The 21,134-nt window shown below is 52.6% G+C and overlaps 1 protein-coding gene across 2 annotated transcripts in view; it reads right to left on the bottom strand.

Moving 5' to 3' along the window:
• Window positions 1–21,134, bottom strand: part of THSD4 (thrombospondin type 1 domain containing 4) — a 484,948-nt gene that overhangs the window by 447,347 nt on the left and 16,467 nt on the right. The window contains exons 2-3 of one of the 2 annotated variants that reach the window (XM_064480753.1): window positions 13,485–13,604; window positions 1,649–1,718 (exon numbers count right to left, since the gene is read on the bottom strand). In XM_064480753.1, coding sequence (XP_064336823.1) covers window positions 1,649–1,718; window positions 13,485–13,513 — 99 coding nt within the window. In that variant the 5' untranslated portion in view covers window positions 13,514–13,604. Of the gene's footprint in view, window positions 1–1,648; window positions 1,719–13,484; window positions 13,614–21,134 lie in introns of those variants that run through there. The other variant, XM_031440907.2, reaches the window with a different exon arrangement.

Consider the following 21,134-nt stretch of genomic DNA (forward strand, 5'->3'; position numbering starts at 1 on the left):
CGCCCTGACGGTTCCAGCGTCAGTACTGAAGTCCAGGTCCGAAGTCTCACCTAAACATCACCTAATCAGACACGGGTAAGACACGAGGTGAGAGTCACCCTGAAGCAAACTGCTCTCCCACCGTGAATCTGCGAGGTCAAGCGTGTCTGTGCTCCCAGAGTACAGCAGAAGGACAGGTGCAGGACAGACACTCCCCATCCCAGACAGGAGGGAGAGCAAGGAGGGAAGTCCCGGCAGGCCCCAAGCAAGTCCAGAACCCAACTGGGGAAGTCCCACTAGGAGCTCTAAGGCTGAAGAGCAACCCTCTTTGGCTCAGTGCCCCCCCCCCCCCCGCCCACCGGGGCTGCGGCCCTGCCTCCGGCCTTGCTGGGTAGGGCCAGGGCCCCAAAGCTCCAGGCTGCCCTGCCAATACGTCGGTTTTCCAGAAGTAGGGTCTTGGCGGGGAGGGGGAATGGCACGATACAGGTTCATCTCTGGCCCAGAAAGTAAAGGCAGAGCATAACCCACAGACCTCAAGGGAATGAGACTAATCAGACAGAAACACCAAGAAGTTCTCCCGAGAAGGGGCCTGTCCAGGTGGCCTGCACACGCCCTCTGCTCCCGGCTCCCTTCCCTCCTGGGCGTCCCCTGCGAGCGCCCTCTCAGGGAGGGGAGCCCTCTCCGGGAGGGGCTCCCGCCAGGTCAGTCCCCCCCACGTACAAATGGCTGACCTGCTGCTCCTCTCAGAAGTGTCTGCACGTCACTGTCTGCAGACCTGGGTGCTCCTGGGGAGAAGAGAGGCACCTGAGGGCCTGTCTGTGGTGGGACAGCACTGGGCTTGTCTGGGCGTCAGTGAATAGTTCATTTATGATGAGACACGTAGATCCTGATGGGCGGCATGCTTGCTACTGTCCGTTTGTCCTTCCAGAAGCCCTGTCCACCCTTCTCACCCAGCCCTGCTACCCAAGAGGTGGCCTTTGAGGGCTCCATCAAGGGATGTTTGGTGTTCTGGCCTTTGGTTGGGTTCTGCTAAGCAAGTCACCAGCAGGGACGGAGGGGAAGAGGACAGCGAGGGCCCCTGTCCCCTGCCCCCTCCCCGCCTGGCCGCTGCTGCAGGGGCTGCATCCTCCCGAAGACCATGGTCCCTCCATGCTTCCCTCTGACACAGCGACAGCGTTAGCTGGCACTGCAGCTCTCTCTCAGGTCACCCACACCCATCGCCCTGCCGGTGCCCCGGGTGGGAAGCTCCATGCTGGAGCCGCTCCACTCCAGGCGGGGAGGGCCCACCCCCGACCTCCCCTCACCTGCGCATTTCAGTGGGCACCGCAGGGAAGCCAGCGCTGTTTGGGATCCGGGACTGACTCTGGGCACCTGCTTCATTGTTTTTTTTGGTGGGGGGATTAGGCTGATTTGTTTGTTTGTTTGTTTTTTAACGGAGGCACTCAGGACCTCGTGCACGCTAAGCGTGCACTCTACACCCACCCCACCCCAGCTTTGTGTTTAAGCTCCAAGGACTTAGGAGGGATAGGACGGTGACCATCCTACAAACGGGGCTTCCTCTGAGAATCAGCAGTGATGCCCCTCCAAACAGAACAGAGCCCAGCGTGGTGACTGGAGGGCCCCAGCCCCTTGAGCAGAGCCGGAGAGCCTCTGACGGGCCTTGGCTTACCTTTCTGTGTTCAGTGGAGGGCTGTGGGCAGACGAGCTGGAACCCAAGCAGCAGGAGGGAAGCCAGGACACTGGGAAGGAAAAACAGCAACAGGCGGGGCGGTGAGTAAGCTCCAGGCGGAAGGTGCTTCTGCGTCTCACGGCGGAAGGGAGCGCAGCGTCCACCCCGGGCCCTGGGATGCGACCCAGAGGGGATGCGACCCAGAGGGGACGCAACCCAGAGGGGACACGGAGGGCCGGCCCCACGGGAGCGGAGGCAGCTGTGTGCTGCGGGCGGGGCCGCAGCGTGGGGACGGCCTGGGTCAGACCCCGCTTAGCCGCTCACCAGCGAGGTTTCCAGGTCAGGGCACGTAACCTCTTCGAGCCTCACTTTCCTACGATGGGGACGACGACAGAAGCTGGCTGCGGTCTGGGAGGACCGCACGCGCTCACACGCCACGCCGGGCACAGAGGTAAGGGGCAGTGCCGGCCTGTCCTCGTGCAGGTGGCAAGGCCAGGCCAGAAGCGGGGCTCCGAGCCGCCGGGGGAGGGCCTCCCACACCCCCGAGCTCCCTCGGAACCACTCTTCTGCCATCCTTTAGTGTCACTTACGTTCTCCGTGGGTGGGATTAGCTGTGTTAAGCCCCACTGTCACCAGCCCTGATTAGAGCTTGTCATCAAATAAAGAGAAGGTGTAGAAACAGGAGCCAGCTGGCCCCGAGACAGCAGGGTGTGCTGGGAGGGCCTGAAGCTTTGGACTCAAACACATGTAGGCTGAGGCCCAGCTCCGCCGTTCCCACAGGGGCGATCCCAGGTAAGCTAACGCCTCTGAGCCCCACGTCCCCATCTCCTGGAAGGACCACTGAGGACGGCAGAGGGGAGCACCCCCGGCACAGCCAGTCAGCGGAGAGACAGGTACTGCCAGTGAATCAGGCGCCCAAAGCCCCCTGACGTCGCACCGCCAGTGGCACTGTCCCAGCGTCCCTGCACAAAGGCCGCTCGTCCCATGTGCTTGTCTTTTGAGTCCTTTTTCAGGGCTTCACCCCGAGGGCAGTTAAGCAACCCAGTGGCTCTCGACCTTTCTGAGGTCTCCAACGTCACGGAGAGACGTGAAAGCTGCCCTTGCCGAGAAGGCTCACCGTGTGGAGGAGGGCATGAGGAAAACCTGCCTGCATCTGGGGCCATCTCTGAGAGTCCTAAATTCCACGCTAATCCCCACTGCGTGAAGGTGAGCCCAGCCCCAGCAGACCTTGCAGAACGGGTGTGGACGGGCTGGTCCGAGACCCTGTGGTGGACAAAACGCAACGGGAAGGGGTGTGTGTGAGCCAGGCGTGACATGCGTCTTTGCTGTCTCAGAGCTGCACTGCGCTCTAAAGCCAAGAACCAAGGGGATTACATATGCACACGTTCCAAAGAGAAAGGCTGCACCGTCTACTTGGATCAGAACCGGAGGTGCCCCCCTCTGCCCCCACCCCCCTGTGCTGCAGCCCCTCACCCCCCTCCAGCCTGAACAGGGAGTGGGTGGGGGCAGCGGGATGGAGAAGAGTGTGAGGGATGCTGGCGAGCTGAGCACAGCCCCTCCCCGGCCACAGGGGAGGAAACGCTGGAGCTCCTTTCCAGCCAGACGATGAGGGCAAACATCTGAGAGCTTGGTCTGGAGCCCCTGTGTTCGGGGCATGAAGACTGGTGCCTGATTCTCCCCTGAAAAGCAGTTAAAGGCTAAAGCCTGGCTGGAGCATCTGGGAGGGCCGAGTGGCAGGAGAGAGGGCTGGCGTGGGCGCAGCTGCCCGTCTGGACCTTGCAGGGGCAGGTGATGCTGGGTTCTCCCACGACTGTGTGTGGGCACGTGGAAAGAGGGGCTTTGGTTGTCTTGCAAGGCCCTCATCTGAGAAGATTGCTCACCAGGGTCAGGTCATCCCAAAAAGACAGGTGATGTGTGGTGTGTACCCGGAGGACCCGGAGCTGGGGGCAGGTGGTCGGAGGCAGCCAGTTCCCACACAGCCTGCACCGGGGGGTGCACAGCAGGAGACCCCTGCCGGGGGAGGTTCTCCACACGACCAACCACAGTGCCCTGATGGGAGAATCCACAACTCAGACACCTGCCGACCCAGGACAGCAACACCAGGTCACAGGGGGCACCAGCCCTACTGAGACCCTCTTCACCCAGTCACCTCTCTCCCCCACCAGCCCGTCCTGGAGGAACCGACGAGGGCCAGAGGGAGCTGGGCAGGTAGGGGGCCCGGAGCCCTCTCTTCCCCACCGCAGGCGTCTGAGGCCAGACCAGGCCCAGGACCGGGGAGGAAAGAAGCTCGCAACTGGATGAGAGACTGAAGGTTTTCTGTCTGACTTAATACAGCGTACCTATACACAGAATCCTTCCAAGGACGGAACCGATTCAGAAAAATATCACATGAAATTAGTGGTGAAAGAATCAAAGGGTTGATTTATAACTTGCTGAGGCTCTGGGCCAGTTCCGTCTGAGAGAATTTTCTACGATGATGGAAATTCTGTCCTGTCCAACGCACAGACGCGCGGATCGGCGCTGCTCAGCACACAGGGGGCTAAGGGGAGAGGTCTGGATGGTGAAGTTACTGATGTCTTTGATTCACCCAAAAACCACCGGAGGAAAACTGTAACTAAAACTTCTAGAAGCACAGGCATTCAACCGTTAAAGCCATCCCCTCCCACACACACACATCTTTCTGGGGCCTTCTGATACTTGTGCGTGAGACAGCCCATTAAACCTGCAATGGACCAGAAAACTGCCTGAGACGTCTTCCAGGGCCGGGGCAGGGGCATCTGAAGGAGGGGTGTGGACACGGCGGCGGGAAAGAACTGTTCCTTTCTAGCTATGTCCTTACTGGGTGCAGTCTGTCCTCCAAACCAAGGAACGTGTGCATCACAGTTCAGGGGTTTATGCTCCCTGGTTACACGACCTTCTTGGGCAAATCACCTCTGCTCCTCAGCTTCTTCATCTGTGAAATGGGAAGAAGAGAACCCACCCTGCCTACCTCAGATGAGTTAATGTGCAAAGAAGCAAATTATGAAACCGTGCCTGCAGACTGCAATCATTTGTAACACATTCTGGCACTGTTTACTCATTTAAAAAGAAAACCAGATCGGTGCGGTTTTGTTAAGAAAACAAACAGCAGCTCCAGAAACGTGTCACACCTCAGCCGCTCAGAGCTCTTGGCACCCACCTAAGCCACACGTTTGCAGTGCAGTCAGGAGCAGTTCTGCACAGCCGCTCATCCCAGCCTGCACTTCCCTGACAGACGGGGGCTTGGGCTGGGAGACGGAGTGAAAGACGGGAGGAGGGGACATTCTAGGTCGTCCGCTGCCTCGGAGGAACCGCGTGCCAGGCTGTCTGGTCAGCTCCACTCCCAGATGTGTCTACAGCTCGTCCCCTCGCCTCCTTCAGGTGTCTGCCCAACGCCTTCCCTTCTCCTTAAGGCCTCCCTGACCCTCCATAAAATGGGGCTCCGTCTCCCAGCCCAGCCCACTCACCTTTCTCTAGAGCACTCACCACCTCAGATACTGTGTACTGTTGACTCCCATTTCTCCCTCTGCCCGCGAGAGCAGAAGCCCCACGAGGCCGGAGTTTCTGTCACTGCTTTACCTCCCAGCTCCCAGCAGCGTCTGCTACACAGGACACAGGAAGAGCTTAACTCACTGAACTAACACATGGTGCCTTGTCACCTTGTGACCTACAAAATTTCAAGATCCTTGGAAACAGTGTGATTAACATATTTTAAAAAGTCCAAAGTAATTTTGGGAGCTTTTAAAAGCTCTTTTACGAAGTATTTCTAAAAATCAGAGTGCTTTTGAGTCTCTGTGTGACTTCCCCAAAAATCTGTGCCCGTAGGATTTACACAAGGGCTGGCAGCAAAATGTCTGCAGGTGCTTCTTGGTGCAAAAATGCAACACAAGTTATAGTGAGATGTTCAAATGCTTCTTTTCTTCATCAAGCTGGGCCCTCGTGGGGCTAAAATGCATAGGGGCATCCAATAAAATTCATGCTGGAATAAAACATCAGTTATTAAATGGGCTCTTCTCTGAATGGAATAGACTGAGGTCCCCCGGAGGGGAAGTTACTCTTTGGGCCGCACTAACAGAAGCCAGAGCAGTATGTAACCCCAGGGCCCAGACGAAGCCAGGCCAAGGGCTGAAGGTTTCCGCCCCTGCCCTGCAGGCTCCGTATGGGGTACCCACCCTGTGCACACACACCTGTCTCACTGGTGGCCTGCAACTGTGCCCACACCTCTTCAAAACACTGACAGTCTAGGCCACTGCCCTGCGCCTCCTGGCCCAGTTCGAAGCGAGCGTTTGGGGAGCGGGAGGCCTGTGTGTGTCGGTGTTACTTCAGCTCATGTGTTACTTCACTTGGATAGTTTGCTTTGGCAAACTGCTCCCAGCTTGCAACGGCTTTGACAGATTGAAGGCTACCAGGGCCTCTGGCAAACAAATCCCACACTCCCCTCCAAGCGGTGGGGGGAGCCACATTCCTAGCAGACTTTCCGACTCACCTTGCAGCAGGGACAGCCCAGCGCCTCATACCACTCAGGAAGAAAGTCCTGCCGTTTACCCGGGCCTGTTCGAGACTTTAAACACTCCATCATTTCATTTCCTCCCGCAGAAAGTACCGCTCACTGAAATCGGGTACGAGGCCAACACCGCGGGCCTGGGCGCCCTTCCCGCCCCACCCCCGCCGTCCCCGACTCATGGTCGGAGGGCCATGTCGCAGCCACTGTGCGCCTCGGGCTGCTTCCAGGGACGCAATGCTCCTTGAGCGTAAAAAGTCACAAAACAAGAAAAAAGAGCAGAAAGGAAAAAAACCACTATATACTTCTTTTCTTCTTCAGTGAAAACAACCAAAGAGACATTTTGGGAGCAACTTGATCACAGACAAAATTATAGCACCCTTCACAAAAGAGAACCAACATCTCATCTTTGAAGTGGAATCGCCACCAACTACACGCTGGAGAGCAGACTGTTTCGCTGGGCGTGCATTCTGCTGCCTTCAGCTCGGCCCACTGCCTTCCTCCGACAGCACTAAGAGTCAAGTCAGCGAGAGAGAGAGATGGGTTACAAGTGACCTTTCACCAGGGAACCACCTGGTTGCCACTGATCTCAGCACTTACTTAGTATTACTTCATTTCATCTCCACAACCATCCTATCCAGTGCTTTTATCACACCCATTTTGCAGGTGAGGAAACTGAGGCGCAGAGAGGCAGAGTCATTGACTGAAGGGCACACACACACCTAATGAGTGGCAGAGCCTGCCTTCCATGCCAGCAGTCAGACTCTTGGCCCGGACTCTGAACCACGGCGCTCTGGGGCCTCCGAGGACCCAACGTACCTTCACACCAAGCGTTTGCCATATTATTACATCAGTTTTCTTCCCGGACTGCATGAGGCTGTGGCTTCACACATCTGTTTTACTTTCTGTCACTGCTTGCAAAAATAATCAGAAAATAAGTGGATACAGTAAAACTTCACGTATCCAGCCTCACTAGAGAACATTCTAAGTTTTAAAAATAATCGAAGCTAACCATTGAAATCCCCACCTTAAGAAAGACTGTATTCTATGTCTTTGCCCTGCTTCCTCACACAGAGTATGCTGGGTTCAGGGAACCTTGTCTAGATGGCTCAGAGTCACCGGCTTTCTGCAGCATTAAGCGGCAGTCCCGGAGCAGAGCAGGCTGAAGGCCTGGGGCTTTCTGAATCTCGTCGGCCCTTTGCCGGCTCCTCCCTGCTGACAGATAGCACTTCCCGAACTACGGGTAAGTAAGCCTGTGCCTCTGCTCTGGGCTTCCTTCAGGTCGGCCTTGGCCGCGGAAACCTTTAGACAGCCAGGCTGCAGCCAAAGCCGAGCCCAAGCAGGCTCAGGGAGGAGGCCGGGCTGGCTGTCGTGGAGGGAAGTTTCCACCTGAGAGCGTGGACCTGAGGACCTCTCTTCTAACTGCATGTTGGGTTTTATTGCTAATTTCCAGGTTCTCCGCTGTTGCAGCCATTGGTGTTTCCTGGACCAGGGCCTCTGGAAAAGCGAGGTGTTCCGTCACAGCAGAGCTTTTTAAGACACAACAGGCCCCCTGGTGAACTCCCCTCCTCCAGGGTAGGCTTGTTGAGGAAACGGCTTCTGATACATCTTTGCAGCAGGAACAACCAGCATGGTCTTGGCCCAAACTCAGGGCTAATAAACAGCAAGTGAACAAAAGGAGAGAAGGAGAGGCTGCAGCGAAGGGAGAGAGAAAAGCAGGAGAAGGCGGAAACAGCAGCCCCCCGGAAACACGAGGGGCCGCTGTGGCCCACCCACACTCTCATCAGTAAAGCGTCTTCTCCGTGCTTCCCAGAATTCTCCATCAGAAAAACAGAAGAACTTGGGGGCGGGGGTGGATTCCTGTAACTTGGAGATATTAGCCTGATCCCTGGCTGAAGGCTGGGGTGGGGGTCAGTGTTACCCTGAGGCATAGACATTCACTTGGGTACACAGGGAACAGGTACTTGGCAGCCCAGTGACCACACCTTGACTCTGTTGAACCCTTTTTGGTACAGAAGGTTCTAGCAAATCCCACAGTCAAGTTCTGAGTGATGAGGCTACATGCCAGGTGCCGGACTGTGCCAGGCATAGAGAAAAATCAATACTGTCTGAACGCCTGCCATCATTTCATAGGTATGGGTTTGCCAGGGCAAGCCTCCAAAAACTATCTTATTTCCTCCGAGCCTCTAAGCCTACCATTCAGATGGCTCCTACCGGGCTTCCCACAAAAGATTCCGGCAGCTTCTTCCCTAGTACCCTTGAACTCTTCTGTGCCCACCACCTGAGGTGCGTTCATATGGTGTCAACCATGTTCCCCAGCCTGGTGATGCCAGGGCTTGCGATCACACAAAATACTCAAAGAGAACGCGAAAAGAGTAGCTGTGAGTTGTTTCTACACAAACGAAGCTGAATGCTTTGGAAAGACTCAATAAAGGCAAGTTGCCAAGAAAAAAAAAAAAAAAAACTACTGGCAAATTAGGTGTGGATGAGACAACTGTAAATGATTAGGGGCAAAAATAATAAAACTCTAGAATCATTCTATACTCAGATTGCTTTGCAAATGTCTTTAAATTCCTACTCCACTTTAAAGAAACCCGAATGGAAACCTTAGATAATGCTTTTGGGTGCGGTTTGTGCAAGAAAGACAATCAGGAATTCACGCTCAAAGAAAAGTCGTTGGCCCCACATCAAAAACTTGGTGAGTGAGCGTACATGTGTTTTAAGTTAAAAGTAAACTGTTAAAGGTGTGCGTGTGTATCATGTGAACGATCTTCTGCTTTACCCTACTTTTGTAATTAACTAACGATCCGGATCAGGAAAGAAAAATTTTTCTCTTTACTTCTCTTCCACAAAGGATAATTATTAAGCTATTTATTCACTAGTCAAAGAATATTTATTAAGCATCAGTTAGGTGGTGGTTTAGATGCGGGCTACATAAACACTGTCCTGCCTTACTGATACCCAGCCTGGCCTCTGCCCCTCCCCTTCCTTCTCATGTCCCTCCCTCTCCCCTCATGCCCCTCCCCTTCCCCTCATGCCCCACCCCTTCCCCTCACGCCCCTCCCCCTCCCCTCACGCCCCTCCCCCTCCCCTCACGCCCCTCCCCCTCCCCTCATGCCCCTCCCCTTCCCCTCATGCCCCTCCCCCTCTACTCATGCCCCACCTCTTCCCCCTCATGCCCCTCCCCTTCCCCCATGCCCCTCCCCTTCCCTCTCATGCCCCACCTCTTCCCCTTCATGCCCCTCCCCTTCCCCCATGCCCCTCCCCTTCCCTCTCATGCCCCACCCCTTCCCCTCACGCCCCTCCCCCTCCCCCTCACGCCCCTCCCCCTCCCCTCATGCCCCACCCCTTCCCCTCACGCCCCTCCCCTCCCCCTCCCCTCACGCCCCTCCCCCTCCCCTCACGCCCCTCCCTCCCTTCTTCCTTCTGCTCCTCCTCTTTCTTGTCGTCTTCTTTCCCGTATTTCTCCTCCTTCTCCCGATTTCTTGATCACTGGCACAGGGACACCAATTGACCCCTTGGCCCTTCCCAATGATCACATGTTTCTCTGCCCCCGAGGGGAGTCTCAGCGCTCACACCTCAGCTATCACTGCTTTGGGTCTTCCTCACACTTACACACACACTTCCTCAACCCCCTTCTTTCTTCCTTCTTGTATTCAGGATCTTTTTCAGTTGCCCCAAGAACAGCCACCTTTCCCTTCCTCGTTTCCCTTCAGTTGGATTTCTCAGCGAAGCGGCTGCCAGGCATCACAGCGCCCTTCCTCCACAGAGGTGTGCGTCAAGGAAGAGAAAAGCCTCAGGTTTCAGAAGACGACAACCAGACACTTGACCTAGGGCCATCAGCTGTAAAACCCTGAAAATGATCCAGAATTCTCCTTCATAACAGCCATAAAAATGACCATCTAACCCTGGAATCCCCTAATTACACCTGCATTGCTTCCAAAACTACTCTTCAAAATAGCATGCCCGAATCAACTTTCACCGCTTGTTTGGAATTTTCGATACTTTTGTTGTCCTCTCTGCTTTCATTTCAAGGATAAATTATGTCAACTATATGAAAGCACACCCCTGAGGTAAACAAAGAGCCCCTGACCAGGCAGACTGGCTCTAAGGAGACTGCTGGCTGGTCATGGTAGACGTGCCTGCTTCTAGGGGAGAACTGAGCCTCCTTCCACTCAGGTCCTGAGCAAACACATAAAGACATACCCAAAAAAGGGGGCACAATTTGGAGCACGTCTTTCAGAAATACACACACTTCTGGGTTACGTAGTGCCTTCTCCTCTCTAACTTGTGACAGATAACAAACGCTCCTTAATCCAGCCTTGACCAACCCTCTGGTCCTACAGATCTCACTTGCCTGGAACTTTGCATGGCGCCCACGGCTTGTCCAAGGTTCAATGGCAACTCGCTAACCAGCTCCACAGAGTTAAAATCTTAGTGTCTTGTCTGCTGTGGGGTTTAATGTGATTCTTTTTATTACTGTAGACTCTGAGCAGGGTGGAGATACTCCTGCTATGTTAATACTCAGGGCTCCTCTATCTCTTTCAATGTGAAGGAAGCTGGCTTTCTGTGTCCCTGTGGCTTGGCAAGAACTGAGGAGGGATTTTTAAATGAAATCTCTGTATATCAGAATTGTGAATCCCCTTCAATGTTTTTTCCTCTCAGGGATTTTCTTGGCAGCTAACTCCTAATTTGACCTGTTTTCTCTCTGGGCAGAGCAAGCCTCTGGCTTTTCCAGTCCATCTTGATGTATTTGGTTGTCTTGATAAATACTCAAAAGCCTTTATAGTTGTATGTCTGTGTGTTTCTCATCTACCAATCGTATCAAAGACCTCTCACTCATAAGTAACCATTGCCCTTTCCCCCTAGAACATTTTGAAAAGCATTTAAACAAAAGGCACTTTAGTGGGGTTTTTTTCTTTCTGTTTTTTTTTTTTCTTTCTTTCTTTCTTTTTTCTTCAGGATCAGTAAATTTATGTGGCCTGAGAAACAGAATGCTAAGTGGTTTATGAGTACCTGGCTTATGAAGAAGGAGACCTGATGGAAATCTTCAGCTGATCCCTCCCAAAGACTCCCCTGTCCTCATAACTTAAGTTTGCTTTCCCCAGTCCTTACAGCAGGACTGCTGGAGAAATGTCATTCTGAGCAGCTCTGTTCAAACCATCCATTTGGCAGGACCCTAATCCCAGAGGCCTGTCAAGACTTCCAGAGTTCTGCCCCGAGGGTAGCGAGGCCACATCCAGCTTTCGACAACTCCGACCCTGCTAATTTCTAACCTGTGGGCAACTTCTCTGAAATAACACATGGCTTGGAGGTAACCCCTGGGCCTCCCTTGAAGGGAGGTGGCCTCCATTCCGCAGATCATTTCAGAGGTTAATTGCAGGGGCATCAATTAAAATTCCAAGCACTAAGAAAAAAAATTTTGCGAAAGGGACTTCTCCCAAGTGATGCCTTCTGGTACAGCCGGGGTGGCCACGTTTCTGAGGGTCCTAGTACTCGTAGGAGCCTTCCTGACGGCTGCCAGACTGACGCTTGCTGACCATGTGGGGAACGTACCTTTTATCTGCTGCTCTTTTCAATGCAGCTGAATATGTGACTGTGACCTCCATTTAGTGTCTCCCATCGGGTTCTGGTGCTCAGATACGCTGCGGTCCTAAAGGGACCAGTGGTCCAACTGCCTTTCTCACACCCTTGTGGTTTTACAGCGGTGTGTTGGGTGCATACTTCCACCCACAGGGTGCATATTTTATGTCTTGAAATAGCTTTTAAATTATTTCCTAAACTACGGTTTATAAAAGCACACTTGCTAATTCAAATTCAGATCAGATACCAAAGATTAACTCAGAAGAGGCTTGGGCTGCTCTGTTCATGGCGGGATTTTGCAGGGGCCTCAGAGCAGAGCGTTTCCTGTCTTCTCTGACTCCTTCTGATATATTCGCTTATGTCACTGATGAAGAACCCTGTAGCTCGGCATGGGTCTTTGGACTCCAGGCCTGCATATGTCAGTTCATTACAATTACACAAGCTCAATTCAGTAAAATTACACAAGCAATCACAGACTAAGCTCACACGCACGCACAACAATCAATTAAATGCCAGGCATCAGCCTAAGAGCATCTGCCTGGCAAATGCTCTCGCCCTGGATGGGCAATCACATGTGGCACCACCATAATAACAGATTATAGACTGTTTCGCTCTTTATTGTAAGTTCTGGGCATTTGGAGCTAATGTAGAGTTATGGGGGGAGAACTACAAGATATCCTTCGTGATCCAACTTTGAAACAAAAAGCCCTTTCCCCTTTCTGGATTCTGAGTCAGTTTCTTTAAAGAGCCTCCTGGGACTGCACGAGGAGCTTCACGGAGGAACTGTTACCAACTGCACTCACTTACCTACAAGGATCAAGACTTTCCTAACACGAGGCAGCTAAAACCAACTGCAAAATACACTCGCCGCTGAGGCTGGGGCACGAGCTGTCACCCATAAATCCTGCTTTCAGATTCTCATGTTTATCCAAACAGACTCATTCATCTTATAATGTGTAAATATTACAACTTCAAAGTTATAAAATAAATTTATCTTAATGAAATGTTGCTGTTGGCTATTTGATGCATTGAGATTTTTTTACAGAGGCTTTTGACTGAGGAGTTTGCACAGGGCCCATCGGCTTAAGGGAAGTTTGAAAACAGCCTCAGTGACACAGACTGCAGTTCGGGAGCACCGAGCCCTCCCCCAACCCCTGACTGCACTGAAGGAACGAGCAGCGGGTTAAGCACCGGGCTCCTGATCTGCACAGGGAGAGAACACCACTCTTTCCACCTGCTCTGCATGACTGATACCGTATCAAACCAAAAAATATGCAGGTGCCAGTCACAGATGTTTCGAGCAGAAGGCACCAGAGAGGTCACCTTTTAGATATGCCAGGTGAATTAAACCCCAGTCTGTGCAGATGCAGCCAGAGGACAATATGTTTAAAGTTCTTCAGGCAATTCTATTGTGCAACTATGATGGATATTCATCAATCCAGTAACATCTTTATTTGAAAAAAAAATCTGAGTCCTAGATGTCTGCCAGCCAATAGCGGAGCGCAGCCTAGAACCCAAGCCACTTGGATCTCGGGGCAAGCACCTCCTGCCACCGCACACAGCGCCAGCCTCAGCTCCCTTTGTGGGTAACAAACTTACGACATGTATGTACCCAGCACATCAAACATATCTGTGAGATGCAGGCTCTCAAGCTACTATATGAAACTATATAGCAAAACTCAAATATCAAATGTCTTATCTTTCTGTTTGATTTTTAAAAGGTTCTCCACTTACCTGGGAGACCCCATGAAACAGGAAACCATGATGTTGGGGGTCCCGGGAAAAGCAGGGGCTCCTCAGAGATGGTGCCAGTTTCCCGGAGCCGGGAGTGGCGCCGGGAGTGGTGCTCAGCTCCTGCAGGAGGAACAACAACACTATGTTTAGTATCGTCTGCTTGGGAAGAGTCTAGAGCCCCAGCTTCCGTAGCCTGAGTTGGCCGATGACACCTGAAGTGAGCAAGTGGAAGACAGTAGGACGGAAGTGCCCCGCCCAGCGACGGTTAGCAGATTGCCCAAATGAAATCTGATTATGTCTGAACATGAGGCAACAAATCTGCAGGACACTCAGCACAGTGCTCAATGCATCACCATGAGCACGGCCACCTCAGCTGCTGAGCAGGCAGCAGGCAGCAGGCAGTAAGGCAAACCCGTGTGGGAAATCTAGCCCCATTCCCTGAAGGCTACTGACCACAGGGAAGTCACTGCACCTCTGTGCCTTGGCTTCTTCTAGCTGTGCGGTAGGGGTGAGAATACTGCCTGACAAAATAATAAACGGTGTCCCAATGCATGCTGGAGATGGACAAACTTTGAAAACATCACACAAGTGAAAGGAGCCAGATACAAGGCCACATGCTGCATGACTCCATTTATAGGAAATGCCCAGAATAAGCAAATCTATAGAGACCAAAAAATACATTAGTGCATCAAGGTCTGGAGGGTAGGAGGGGCTCACAAGTAAGACGTTTCCTGGGTGACAAAAATGCTCTAAAATTAGATTGTGATGATGGCTGCACAACCCTGTGAACATACTGAAAAATATGTACACGTTCAGTTGGTGAAGTATATGATATGTGAATTACATCTCAATAAAACTATTCAAACAGTATGGCCCAAAGAACCTGGCGGGTTGTGGAGACTGAGCAGACACATGTCACGTGCTTAGCGCAGGGCCTGGCGTAGGGGACACTCAGTTTAGAAGTTGCTCTGATGACACACATACCAGAAGAGGTTGGGCAGTACTTAGAATGCATCGTCATGGCCAGAACAGGAAGGTAAAACCCCTTACCTACAAACACCGCTTCACTTAAACCTTCCCTAAACACAAGTTCCTAACAGTCAAATGGGCCAACAATTTCGAAGGTAAATTATAAATAGCCCCAGAAAGCCCGGGGTGGGAGGTTGGGCTGGAATGTTACGGAACTTGGGAAGAAAACCATGGGCCAGACGCCTCTCCTCCCACACCTCCTTGCAGGGAAAGCCGAAGACACGAAGCAGGGCTTCACCGTGTGCCCAGGGGTCCTCTCTAATAAAGCCAGCGTTTCCAAAACCACGGGTTTCTGAATTTGTCTCAGGACTTCATACTTCCTTCTCACTAGAAAGGGGAGATGGGGGGATAAATTACACGGATTTAAGAAAAGACAGTCAGGAGAATCAGGTAATTCCCTTTGTGGGGGAAAATAATCAAGATTTTTAAAACGACCAACAGTTCTTTCTGGGGGTTATTAAGAAAGCCACGCCTCTTGACTGTAATCACCCCTAATTAGCCATCAGCAACTCATGGAATTACTCATGGCATTGAAGACCCTTAAACTCTTGGCTCTCAGCCCAAACTTGCACTGAGATCTGCCAGGAAGAAGGCCAACCAGAGCGAACTGGACCTGTTAACGCCCTCTGAACCTGAGGCACGGCCTTGCTCTTGGCTGAGGAGCAGACACGCACAAAGACGGGACTGAACTTGGGAGTCAGAGGAAGTCTTTGCCAAGCTCCCGACAAAGACCAGCTAATCAGTAATTACGTCCTCAGCGCGTGCGGGGCTCCAGCCTCTTCCAGGTGCTGCGGGATTCCAGAGGTGAGGCAGTGCAAGGTCTCGCAAAGTCCAGCTTGCACGGGTGAGGATTAGGGACATGGAATTATGTGGGGAACGCTGGTGTCTTCCAGGGCAACATAGGGTCAACAGCGTTATCCAGAGACCCGAAGGGAAAACCAGGCCGCTGCAGGGGTAAGAGAATGACTAGAGGGGGCTGGTCAGGAATCAGCAAGGAAGACGGGGCTTCAAACCAGCCCTCAGCCTGTGCGGCTCACAAAAGAACAATCCAGAGTGGCTGGCAGGACTGTACATGCTGTAATCAGAAACACCTACATCTGAGACCAACATCCCATTTACTAACCAGGTGACTTTCGGCAACCAACCCTTTCAGCTTTCAATTTCCTCATCTGTGAAGTGGGTGCACTGTTTGTAACTACTTCATAGACTTGTTGTGAGTACTAAGTATTTATTGAGACTCTGTGACCTAGGTGCTACACACACGCACACACGCCAGGCATGGTCCCTGCCCTCGAGGACATCACAATCCAGGTGCAAGAGGGCTACGCATTTTAAAGAAACTGAAACATAAGTAAGTATAGAAATAAGAGGCGTGGCAGAAAGTGCAAGGTGCCTCGGGAAGTACACAGGGCAATGGTCAGAGAAGGCCCTTCTGAGGAAGCCCTCTGGGCCGGGCCCTGAGGGATGAGCAGGGGGCAGCTAGGTGAAGGGGGAGGGGCACCCCAGGGAGAGGGACTCGCGGCGGCAAAAGCGTGTGAGGTGCTGGGAGGAAGAGGAAGCAGCGTGGCGGGGACACAGAGTCGCAGGAGACGAGGGAAGAGCTGACCCCCGGCTGAGAAGAAATCCCCCAGAATCCGGTAAATGCATGCATGGCTAAGGGCACGAGCGACAGGGCGCCACAGGTGACTCCCAGCAGACTTCTGGTGAACGGAGGTGGCCAGAGGAGGTGCTAGCGGGGCTGTTTTTGGGTTCGGTAAGGAAAGGAAGGACAAGGTGGAGGGAAGAGGCCGGGACGTGAAGCCGTGGTTCCCAAATCCGACAGGAAGTCATCCAGGAAAACCATCTTAAATTATCAAAACCGTTTGAAAATAGATTTACAGCCACGGCTGATAACCATGAACCTTGCCTTCAGACAGTTGCTGATGACAGAATGAAGCCATCACAATTTCACATGGCATTTCACAATATGGCTCCTTTCATCTTTATGACGCCCTTTTAAAATCTGTATCTTGAGTGTATGTTTAATGTGGTCACATAATACATTGATAGGTTAAAAAAATAACCAAATATGGGTTAGCGTTGTATGCTCAAACATTTTTTTTAACTCATGGAGAGTGCAAAAAAAAAAAAATTGTGGCAGCCACTACTCTTGAATGTGTTTTTGCACAACTTCTTGTCAGATTGGACTGGTCACTTTTCCTCAGGAGATGGTTACGAGCTTGTTCCAGCAGAGTGGGGAGAGCGCGGCCGTTTCCTAACGTCCACGTGGGCTTCTGTGGTTGTAACAGGGAAGGGAAGATCTGACTCCCCATCGGATCTGTTTCTTTCACTTTAACCTTTGTGTTCTATTGCTTCTGCTACGTTAATCACCAAAGGAATGTCACCTACAGCTTAAGGTACACATGGTGGCCCATCTCTGGGATCCCTGCCTCCCATGCCTGAGCGTTCAGCTGAGCTGTGCCCTGACCGGGCCCACCTGTAAATAACTGCAGGGAAGAAACGAACACATCCTTTCTTGAGTCTGACGCAACCCTGGCATATCTGCAACAACTTGCCACGTTTTCCACTTTCCCTCCTCATCTTCCCTCTTTGTTCTATAAAAGAAGCTAGCATCCCAACCCGGGCAGGATGGTGCTTTGGGACACTAGTCCACCATCTCCTTGGTCTGCTGGCTTTCTGAATAAAGTCGCTACTCCTTGCCCCAACAACTCATCTTTCGATGTATTGGTCTGTCGTGCCGGTACGAGCTTGGACTCGGTAACACCATTAGCACTGTGTTACATCAACTCTGCTTTTCAAACTCTGGGTCATGACCCGTTCGTCTGTCATGAAATCAATTTTGTGAGTCACGACCTGCACTTTTAAAAAATGAAACAGAAGAGAATGAAAGAGAAGAGAAAATACCAGTGTGGCTCGCAGTCAGAAGAGCTTAAGGGCCCCGGCTCTGGAGGCCCAGAGGCACTGTGGGAGTCTCACTGTGACGGGGAGATGAAATCATGAGGACGAGGCAAAGACATGCTGTCCAAGCCCAGGAAGTGCCAGGGGAATGCTGACGAGATGGGCAAGCAGGAGCCCTTGTAGGTTCTGGAGCAGGAGGGGCCTGAGGAAAGTGAGGTTTCCCGAAAACCCGTGCGGCAACAGTGCCTGCGGCTGAGTACACACGCCATCTGTGGAGCCAGCCGCCTTTGGGGTCTGTGCCTGTTGATTTATAACCTTTCCTGACAGTGAACAAAAAAATGGGACAATCTAGTTTCTGTTAGAACACGTGCTCCCTGGCAGATGGAGGCCCCACCGTCTCTCCTTTCCACAAAGACCCTGCAGGAAGGTGGGACAAATCGCCAGCTCTGGTTCAGGCCAAAGTCGCGGTCCCCACACACCAGGGGGAGGGGGCGCAGCAGGAGGTTCTAAGGCTCCGATGGCGATGGCGGGGATGGAGGCAGCCACAGCAGATCTAATCCCGGAAGGTGCCACCGTGCTGCTGCGCTGCCTGCCCCTTGCCCACATGCCCACCTCTGAGCATCTCTCCTGCCCCTTCTCCTCACGGCCTGACCAGAACTTCTAGAGGACCCTCACCTGACTTCAGTGCAACCCAAAGAGAGGGATCTGCTCAGCCTCTCATGTCTGGGCTCAGAAACCCGACCTCGCGGCCACATCCTAACCGCAGGCGCCAGCTCCACCTCCCACCCACCCTCCCTCCCTCCCACACCCCGGCTTCTCCTCTAGAACTCCCACAATGTAAAGCAACCACTCAGACAAACAAAAGCCCCAGTCCCTGGGGAGAGGAAGTGACTCACCAGCCCAGAATGAGGAGCAGGGATTTCAGAAAGAGGCAGTTCAGACCCCAAACCAGCACCCAGTAGCACGTGGGGAGGGCAAGCCCCAGAACCCGCACGTTCCCCTGTGCAAGCCACCCCGAGGGTCCTGGCAGACGGAAGCCTCTGCACTGGGCCTCCGTCCTGCCGCCACCACCCCACACCCCATCACGTCTTCTTACAGAACCCTGGCCCAGTTTCCAGCACTGCCTACCTGACATCCCAGTTGTTTGTGGACCAAAGTACCAGGAAGTAGGCTCCTGACATCATTGTGTTCAACCCACCTGTGTCTTCCATGATCGGGAAAGTGGAAGAAAAGTCAAGACAGTCAGGAACCGACTTGTACTATGCACCTGATGTGAGACACGAGTCCTGTTAGTTCATTCTCAGAGCAAAACTGAGGCCACGTGGCAGGTAGAGGGTAGGTGTGGACTTGAACACAGACCACCTCTTCACTTTATTAGACTTGTTACCTCCCACCTATTAGAGAGCCATGCATAGCTAGACACTCAATAAATGAATGGGTGGGTGGGTGGATGGATGGATGGATGCATGATGGGTGGATGGATGGACAGATGGATGGATGGATGGATGATGGGTAGGTGATGGGTGGGTGGATGGGTGGAGGGATGCTGTCTCAAGGGGGCTGGGTGTATCTCACATATTTGCTGGGAGATGAAACATTTCAGGACTTGACTTGACTGCACCATGAACATCACCTGGGGCAAAGTGAGCCAAGATGAGTGATTTAACAACCTATTATTTCAGATGATAATAACAATGGGGCTGAGGATGCCAGCAAACACGCACTGAGTGGTTACCTCATGTGTTGGAGAGTGTTCTCAGTACTTGGTATTAACTCCTTCTGTCCTCACAACAGCCCGTGAAGGAGGTACCACTGAGAAATGGAGGAGCGTCGCCTAGCTGGTACAGGTGGGAGGGTCAGTACTCAAGCCCAGGCAGAGCTTATGCCCTTGACCTTCGTCTGACACTGCCTTCCACCACCCACACACAGGGCTGGCCCGAAGGGTCACACAGAAGCTGCGTCTGCTGTGGGTCCCGTCTTTTCCCAGCTGCCATCTTGAGTACTAGTTTGGAAATGAAGGAACATTGTAGGCCTCAATGGATATGTTAAAAGGATTCCTCAAGTCACAGACAGCAGCGTGGTCCCGCGGCCCCTGCAGAGCTGGGCCCGGTCCCCCTGAGGTCCTTGGGTAAGGCTTACGTGGGGCAATCAGGTTATCGGCTAATGAGCTTTCAATACCTGGTGGGTTAGCCTTCATGCAAGGCACACATATGACAAGGCGGGGGGGGGGGGGTCCTGTCCCTTAAGGAGCTCGCACTCTCACCGAGGCAGACCAATGAACACACAGATACATACATGGATATCTCTTTCACGATGAGACATTACCTCAGGCTGGGCGCCCCACGGCGGGCACAGGCGAAAGGAATGCCAGCATTCCAAGAAGTAAACAGCACAGCGCACTTTTCTTGTTCACGCTTGATTATCCTCTTGAGAGAGAGTCTTTGAAGGGTCATCATTAACCATCCAGTGGGCAAATCTGCCCGCCAGCAAAGGGAGAGACAGGACGGCGTCAAAAGCTTAAAAGAGAGGGATCATCATCTCTCTTAGCAGGCACCAGGCACGCTCTGTTATAGGGGTCCCCGCCGATGGTGAGCTTGCCAAGGCCAGGGATGTGTCTCTTCGCCTTTACATCTTTCCTCACCTTGCCTGGTACAGAGCGGCCATGCGGTAAAAGTCTGACGGAGGAGCGGAAGGATGAATGAGGCACGAGTCTCCAACGGAGTTTTTTCTTTGGACTTTACTCTTTTTCTGCTTCTTAGGAAGCAGGACCAGGTCCGATTTCTATGCATTCTTGCTGGGGCTCAGCGAACGGCCAGGGCAATCGGAAGGCACCAGCCCACTGCGGGCGTGTGCCGCCGCCTCCGCGGAGGGTCCGACGCGCCCCAGCCCTCCGCTGGCTGGCATCACTCACCACAGCCCTTTCAGGAAATCCTGCCCCAGGCAGCAGGGTATTCAGGAAAGCTGACCCTGCAGCCCCAGGGCCGGCCACGTTTCCAGCCTCTCCCTGCTGGGCCGAGGCCAGCCAGAGGGATGTTCCCCTGACACTCCCTCCTGCTCTCGGTCTTTCCTCCCACCCCTTGCGAGGCCATCCTTTTCCCCCCGTCACATTCAGACTGAGCCACAGAGCTCATTTCTTCCCATTGAACTTCCATTCTGCAATCCGGCTGGCTGGCCCAGAGCACCCTGAAAACCCACAGCATCTGGATTCGGAAAAAATGTTGAGATCTTAAAACTCCCTGGATACTTTAAAGCAAACACATTACAGCAGGTTTTGCTAACTCATTAAAGAAAACAGCTTACTTCTCTTTACTTCCCTGGAGAAACTAGGTAATCAGCACATATTGGTCAAGGGTTTTCAATGCAAACTACATCATTTTCATGGTCATCAACACTGATGTGTATATTTGTTTTCGGTCCTAAAAAACGTTTCCCAGGTAACTAAGGAAAACAGTCAAGGGTAGAAATATCAGGCAGGCAAGATATTGTACATAAATGAGCCCCTTGCTCCTGCTTCTGTGCAGAGCTGCTTCTCCAATTTCAGGTGACATGACACCCCAGATCAAAGCGGGGCACGCCCTTGCAGTAAGAGCACTTTCTCGTCTCCGAATGTGACTGACTTAGTCACTTGATTTACAGCATTTGATAAAGCTGGTTGAAGTTCTTTACTTCCGTGTGAGTCTCATACACCGAACTCCAGCCTTGTCATTGCCACAGTGTATCATC

This window comes from Camelus dromedarius, chromosome 29 (assembly GCF_036321535.1).
Source record: "Camelus dromedarius isolate mCamDro1 chromosome 29, mCamDro1.pat, whole genome shotgun sequence".
NCBI classification, from domain to species: domain Eukaryota; kingdom Metazoa; phylum Chordata; class Mammalia; order Artiodactyla; family Camelidae; genus Camelus; species Camelus dromedarius.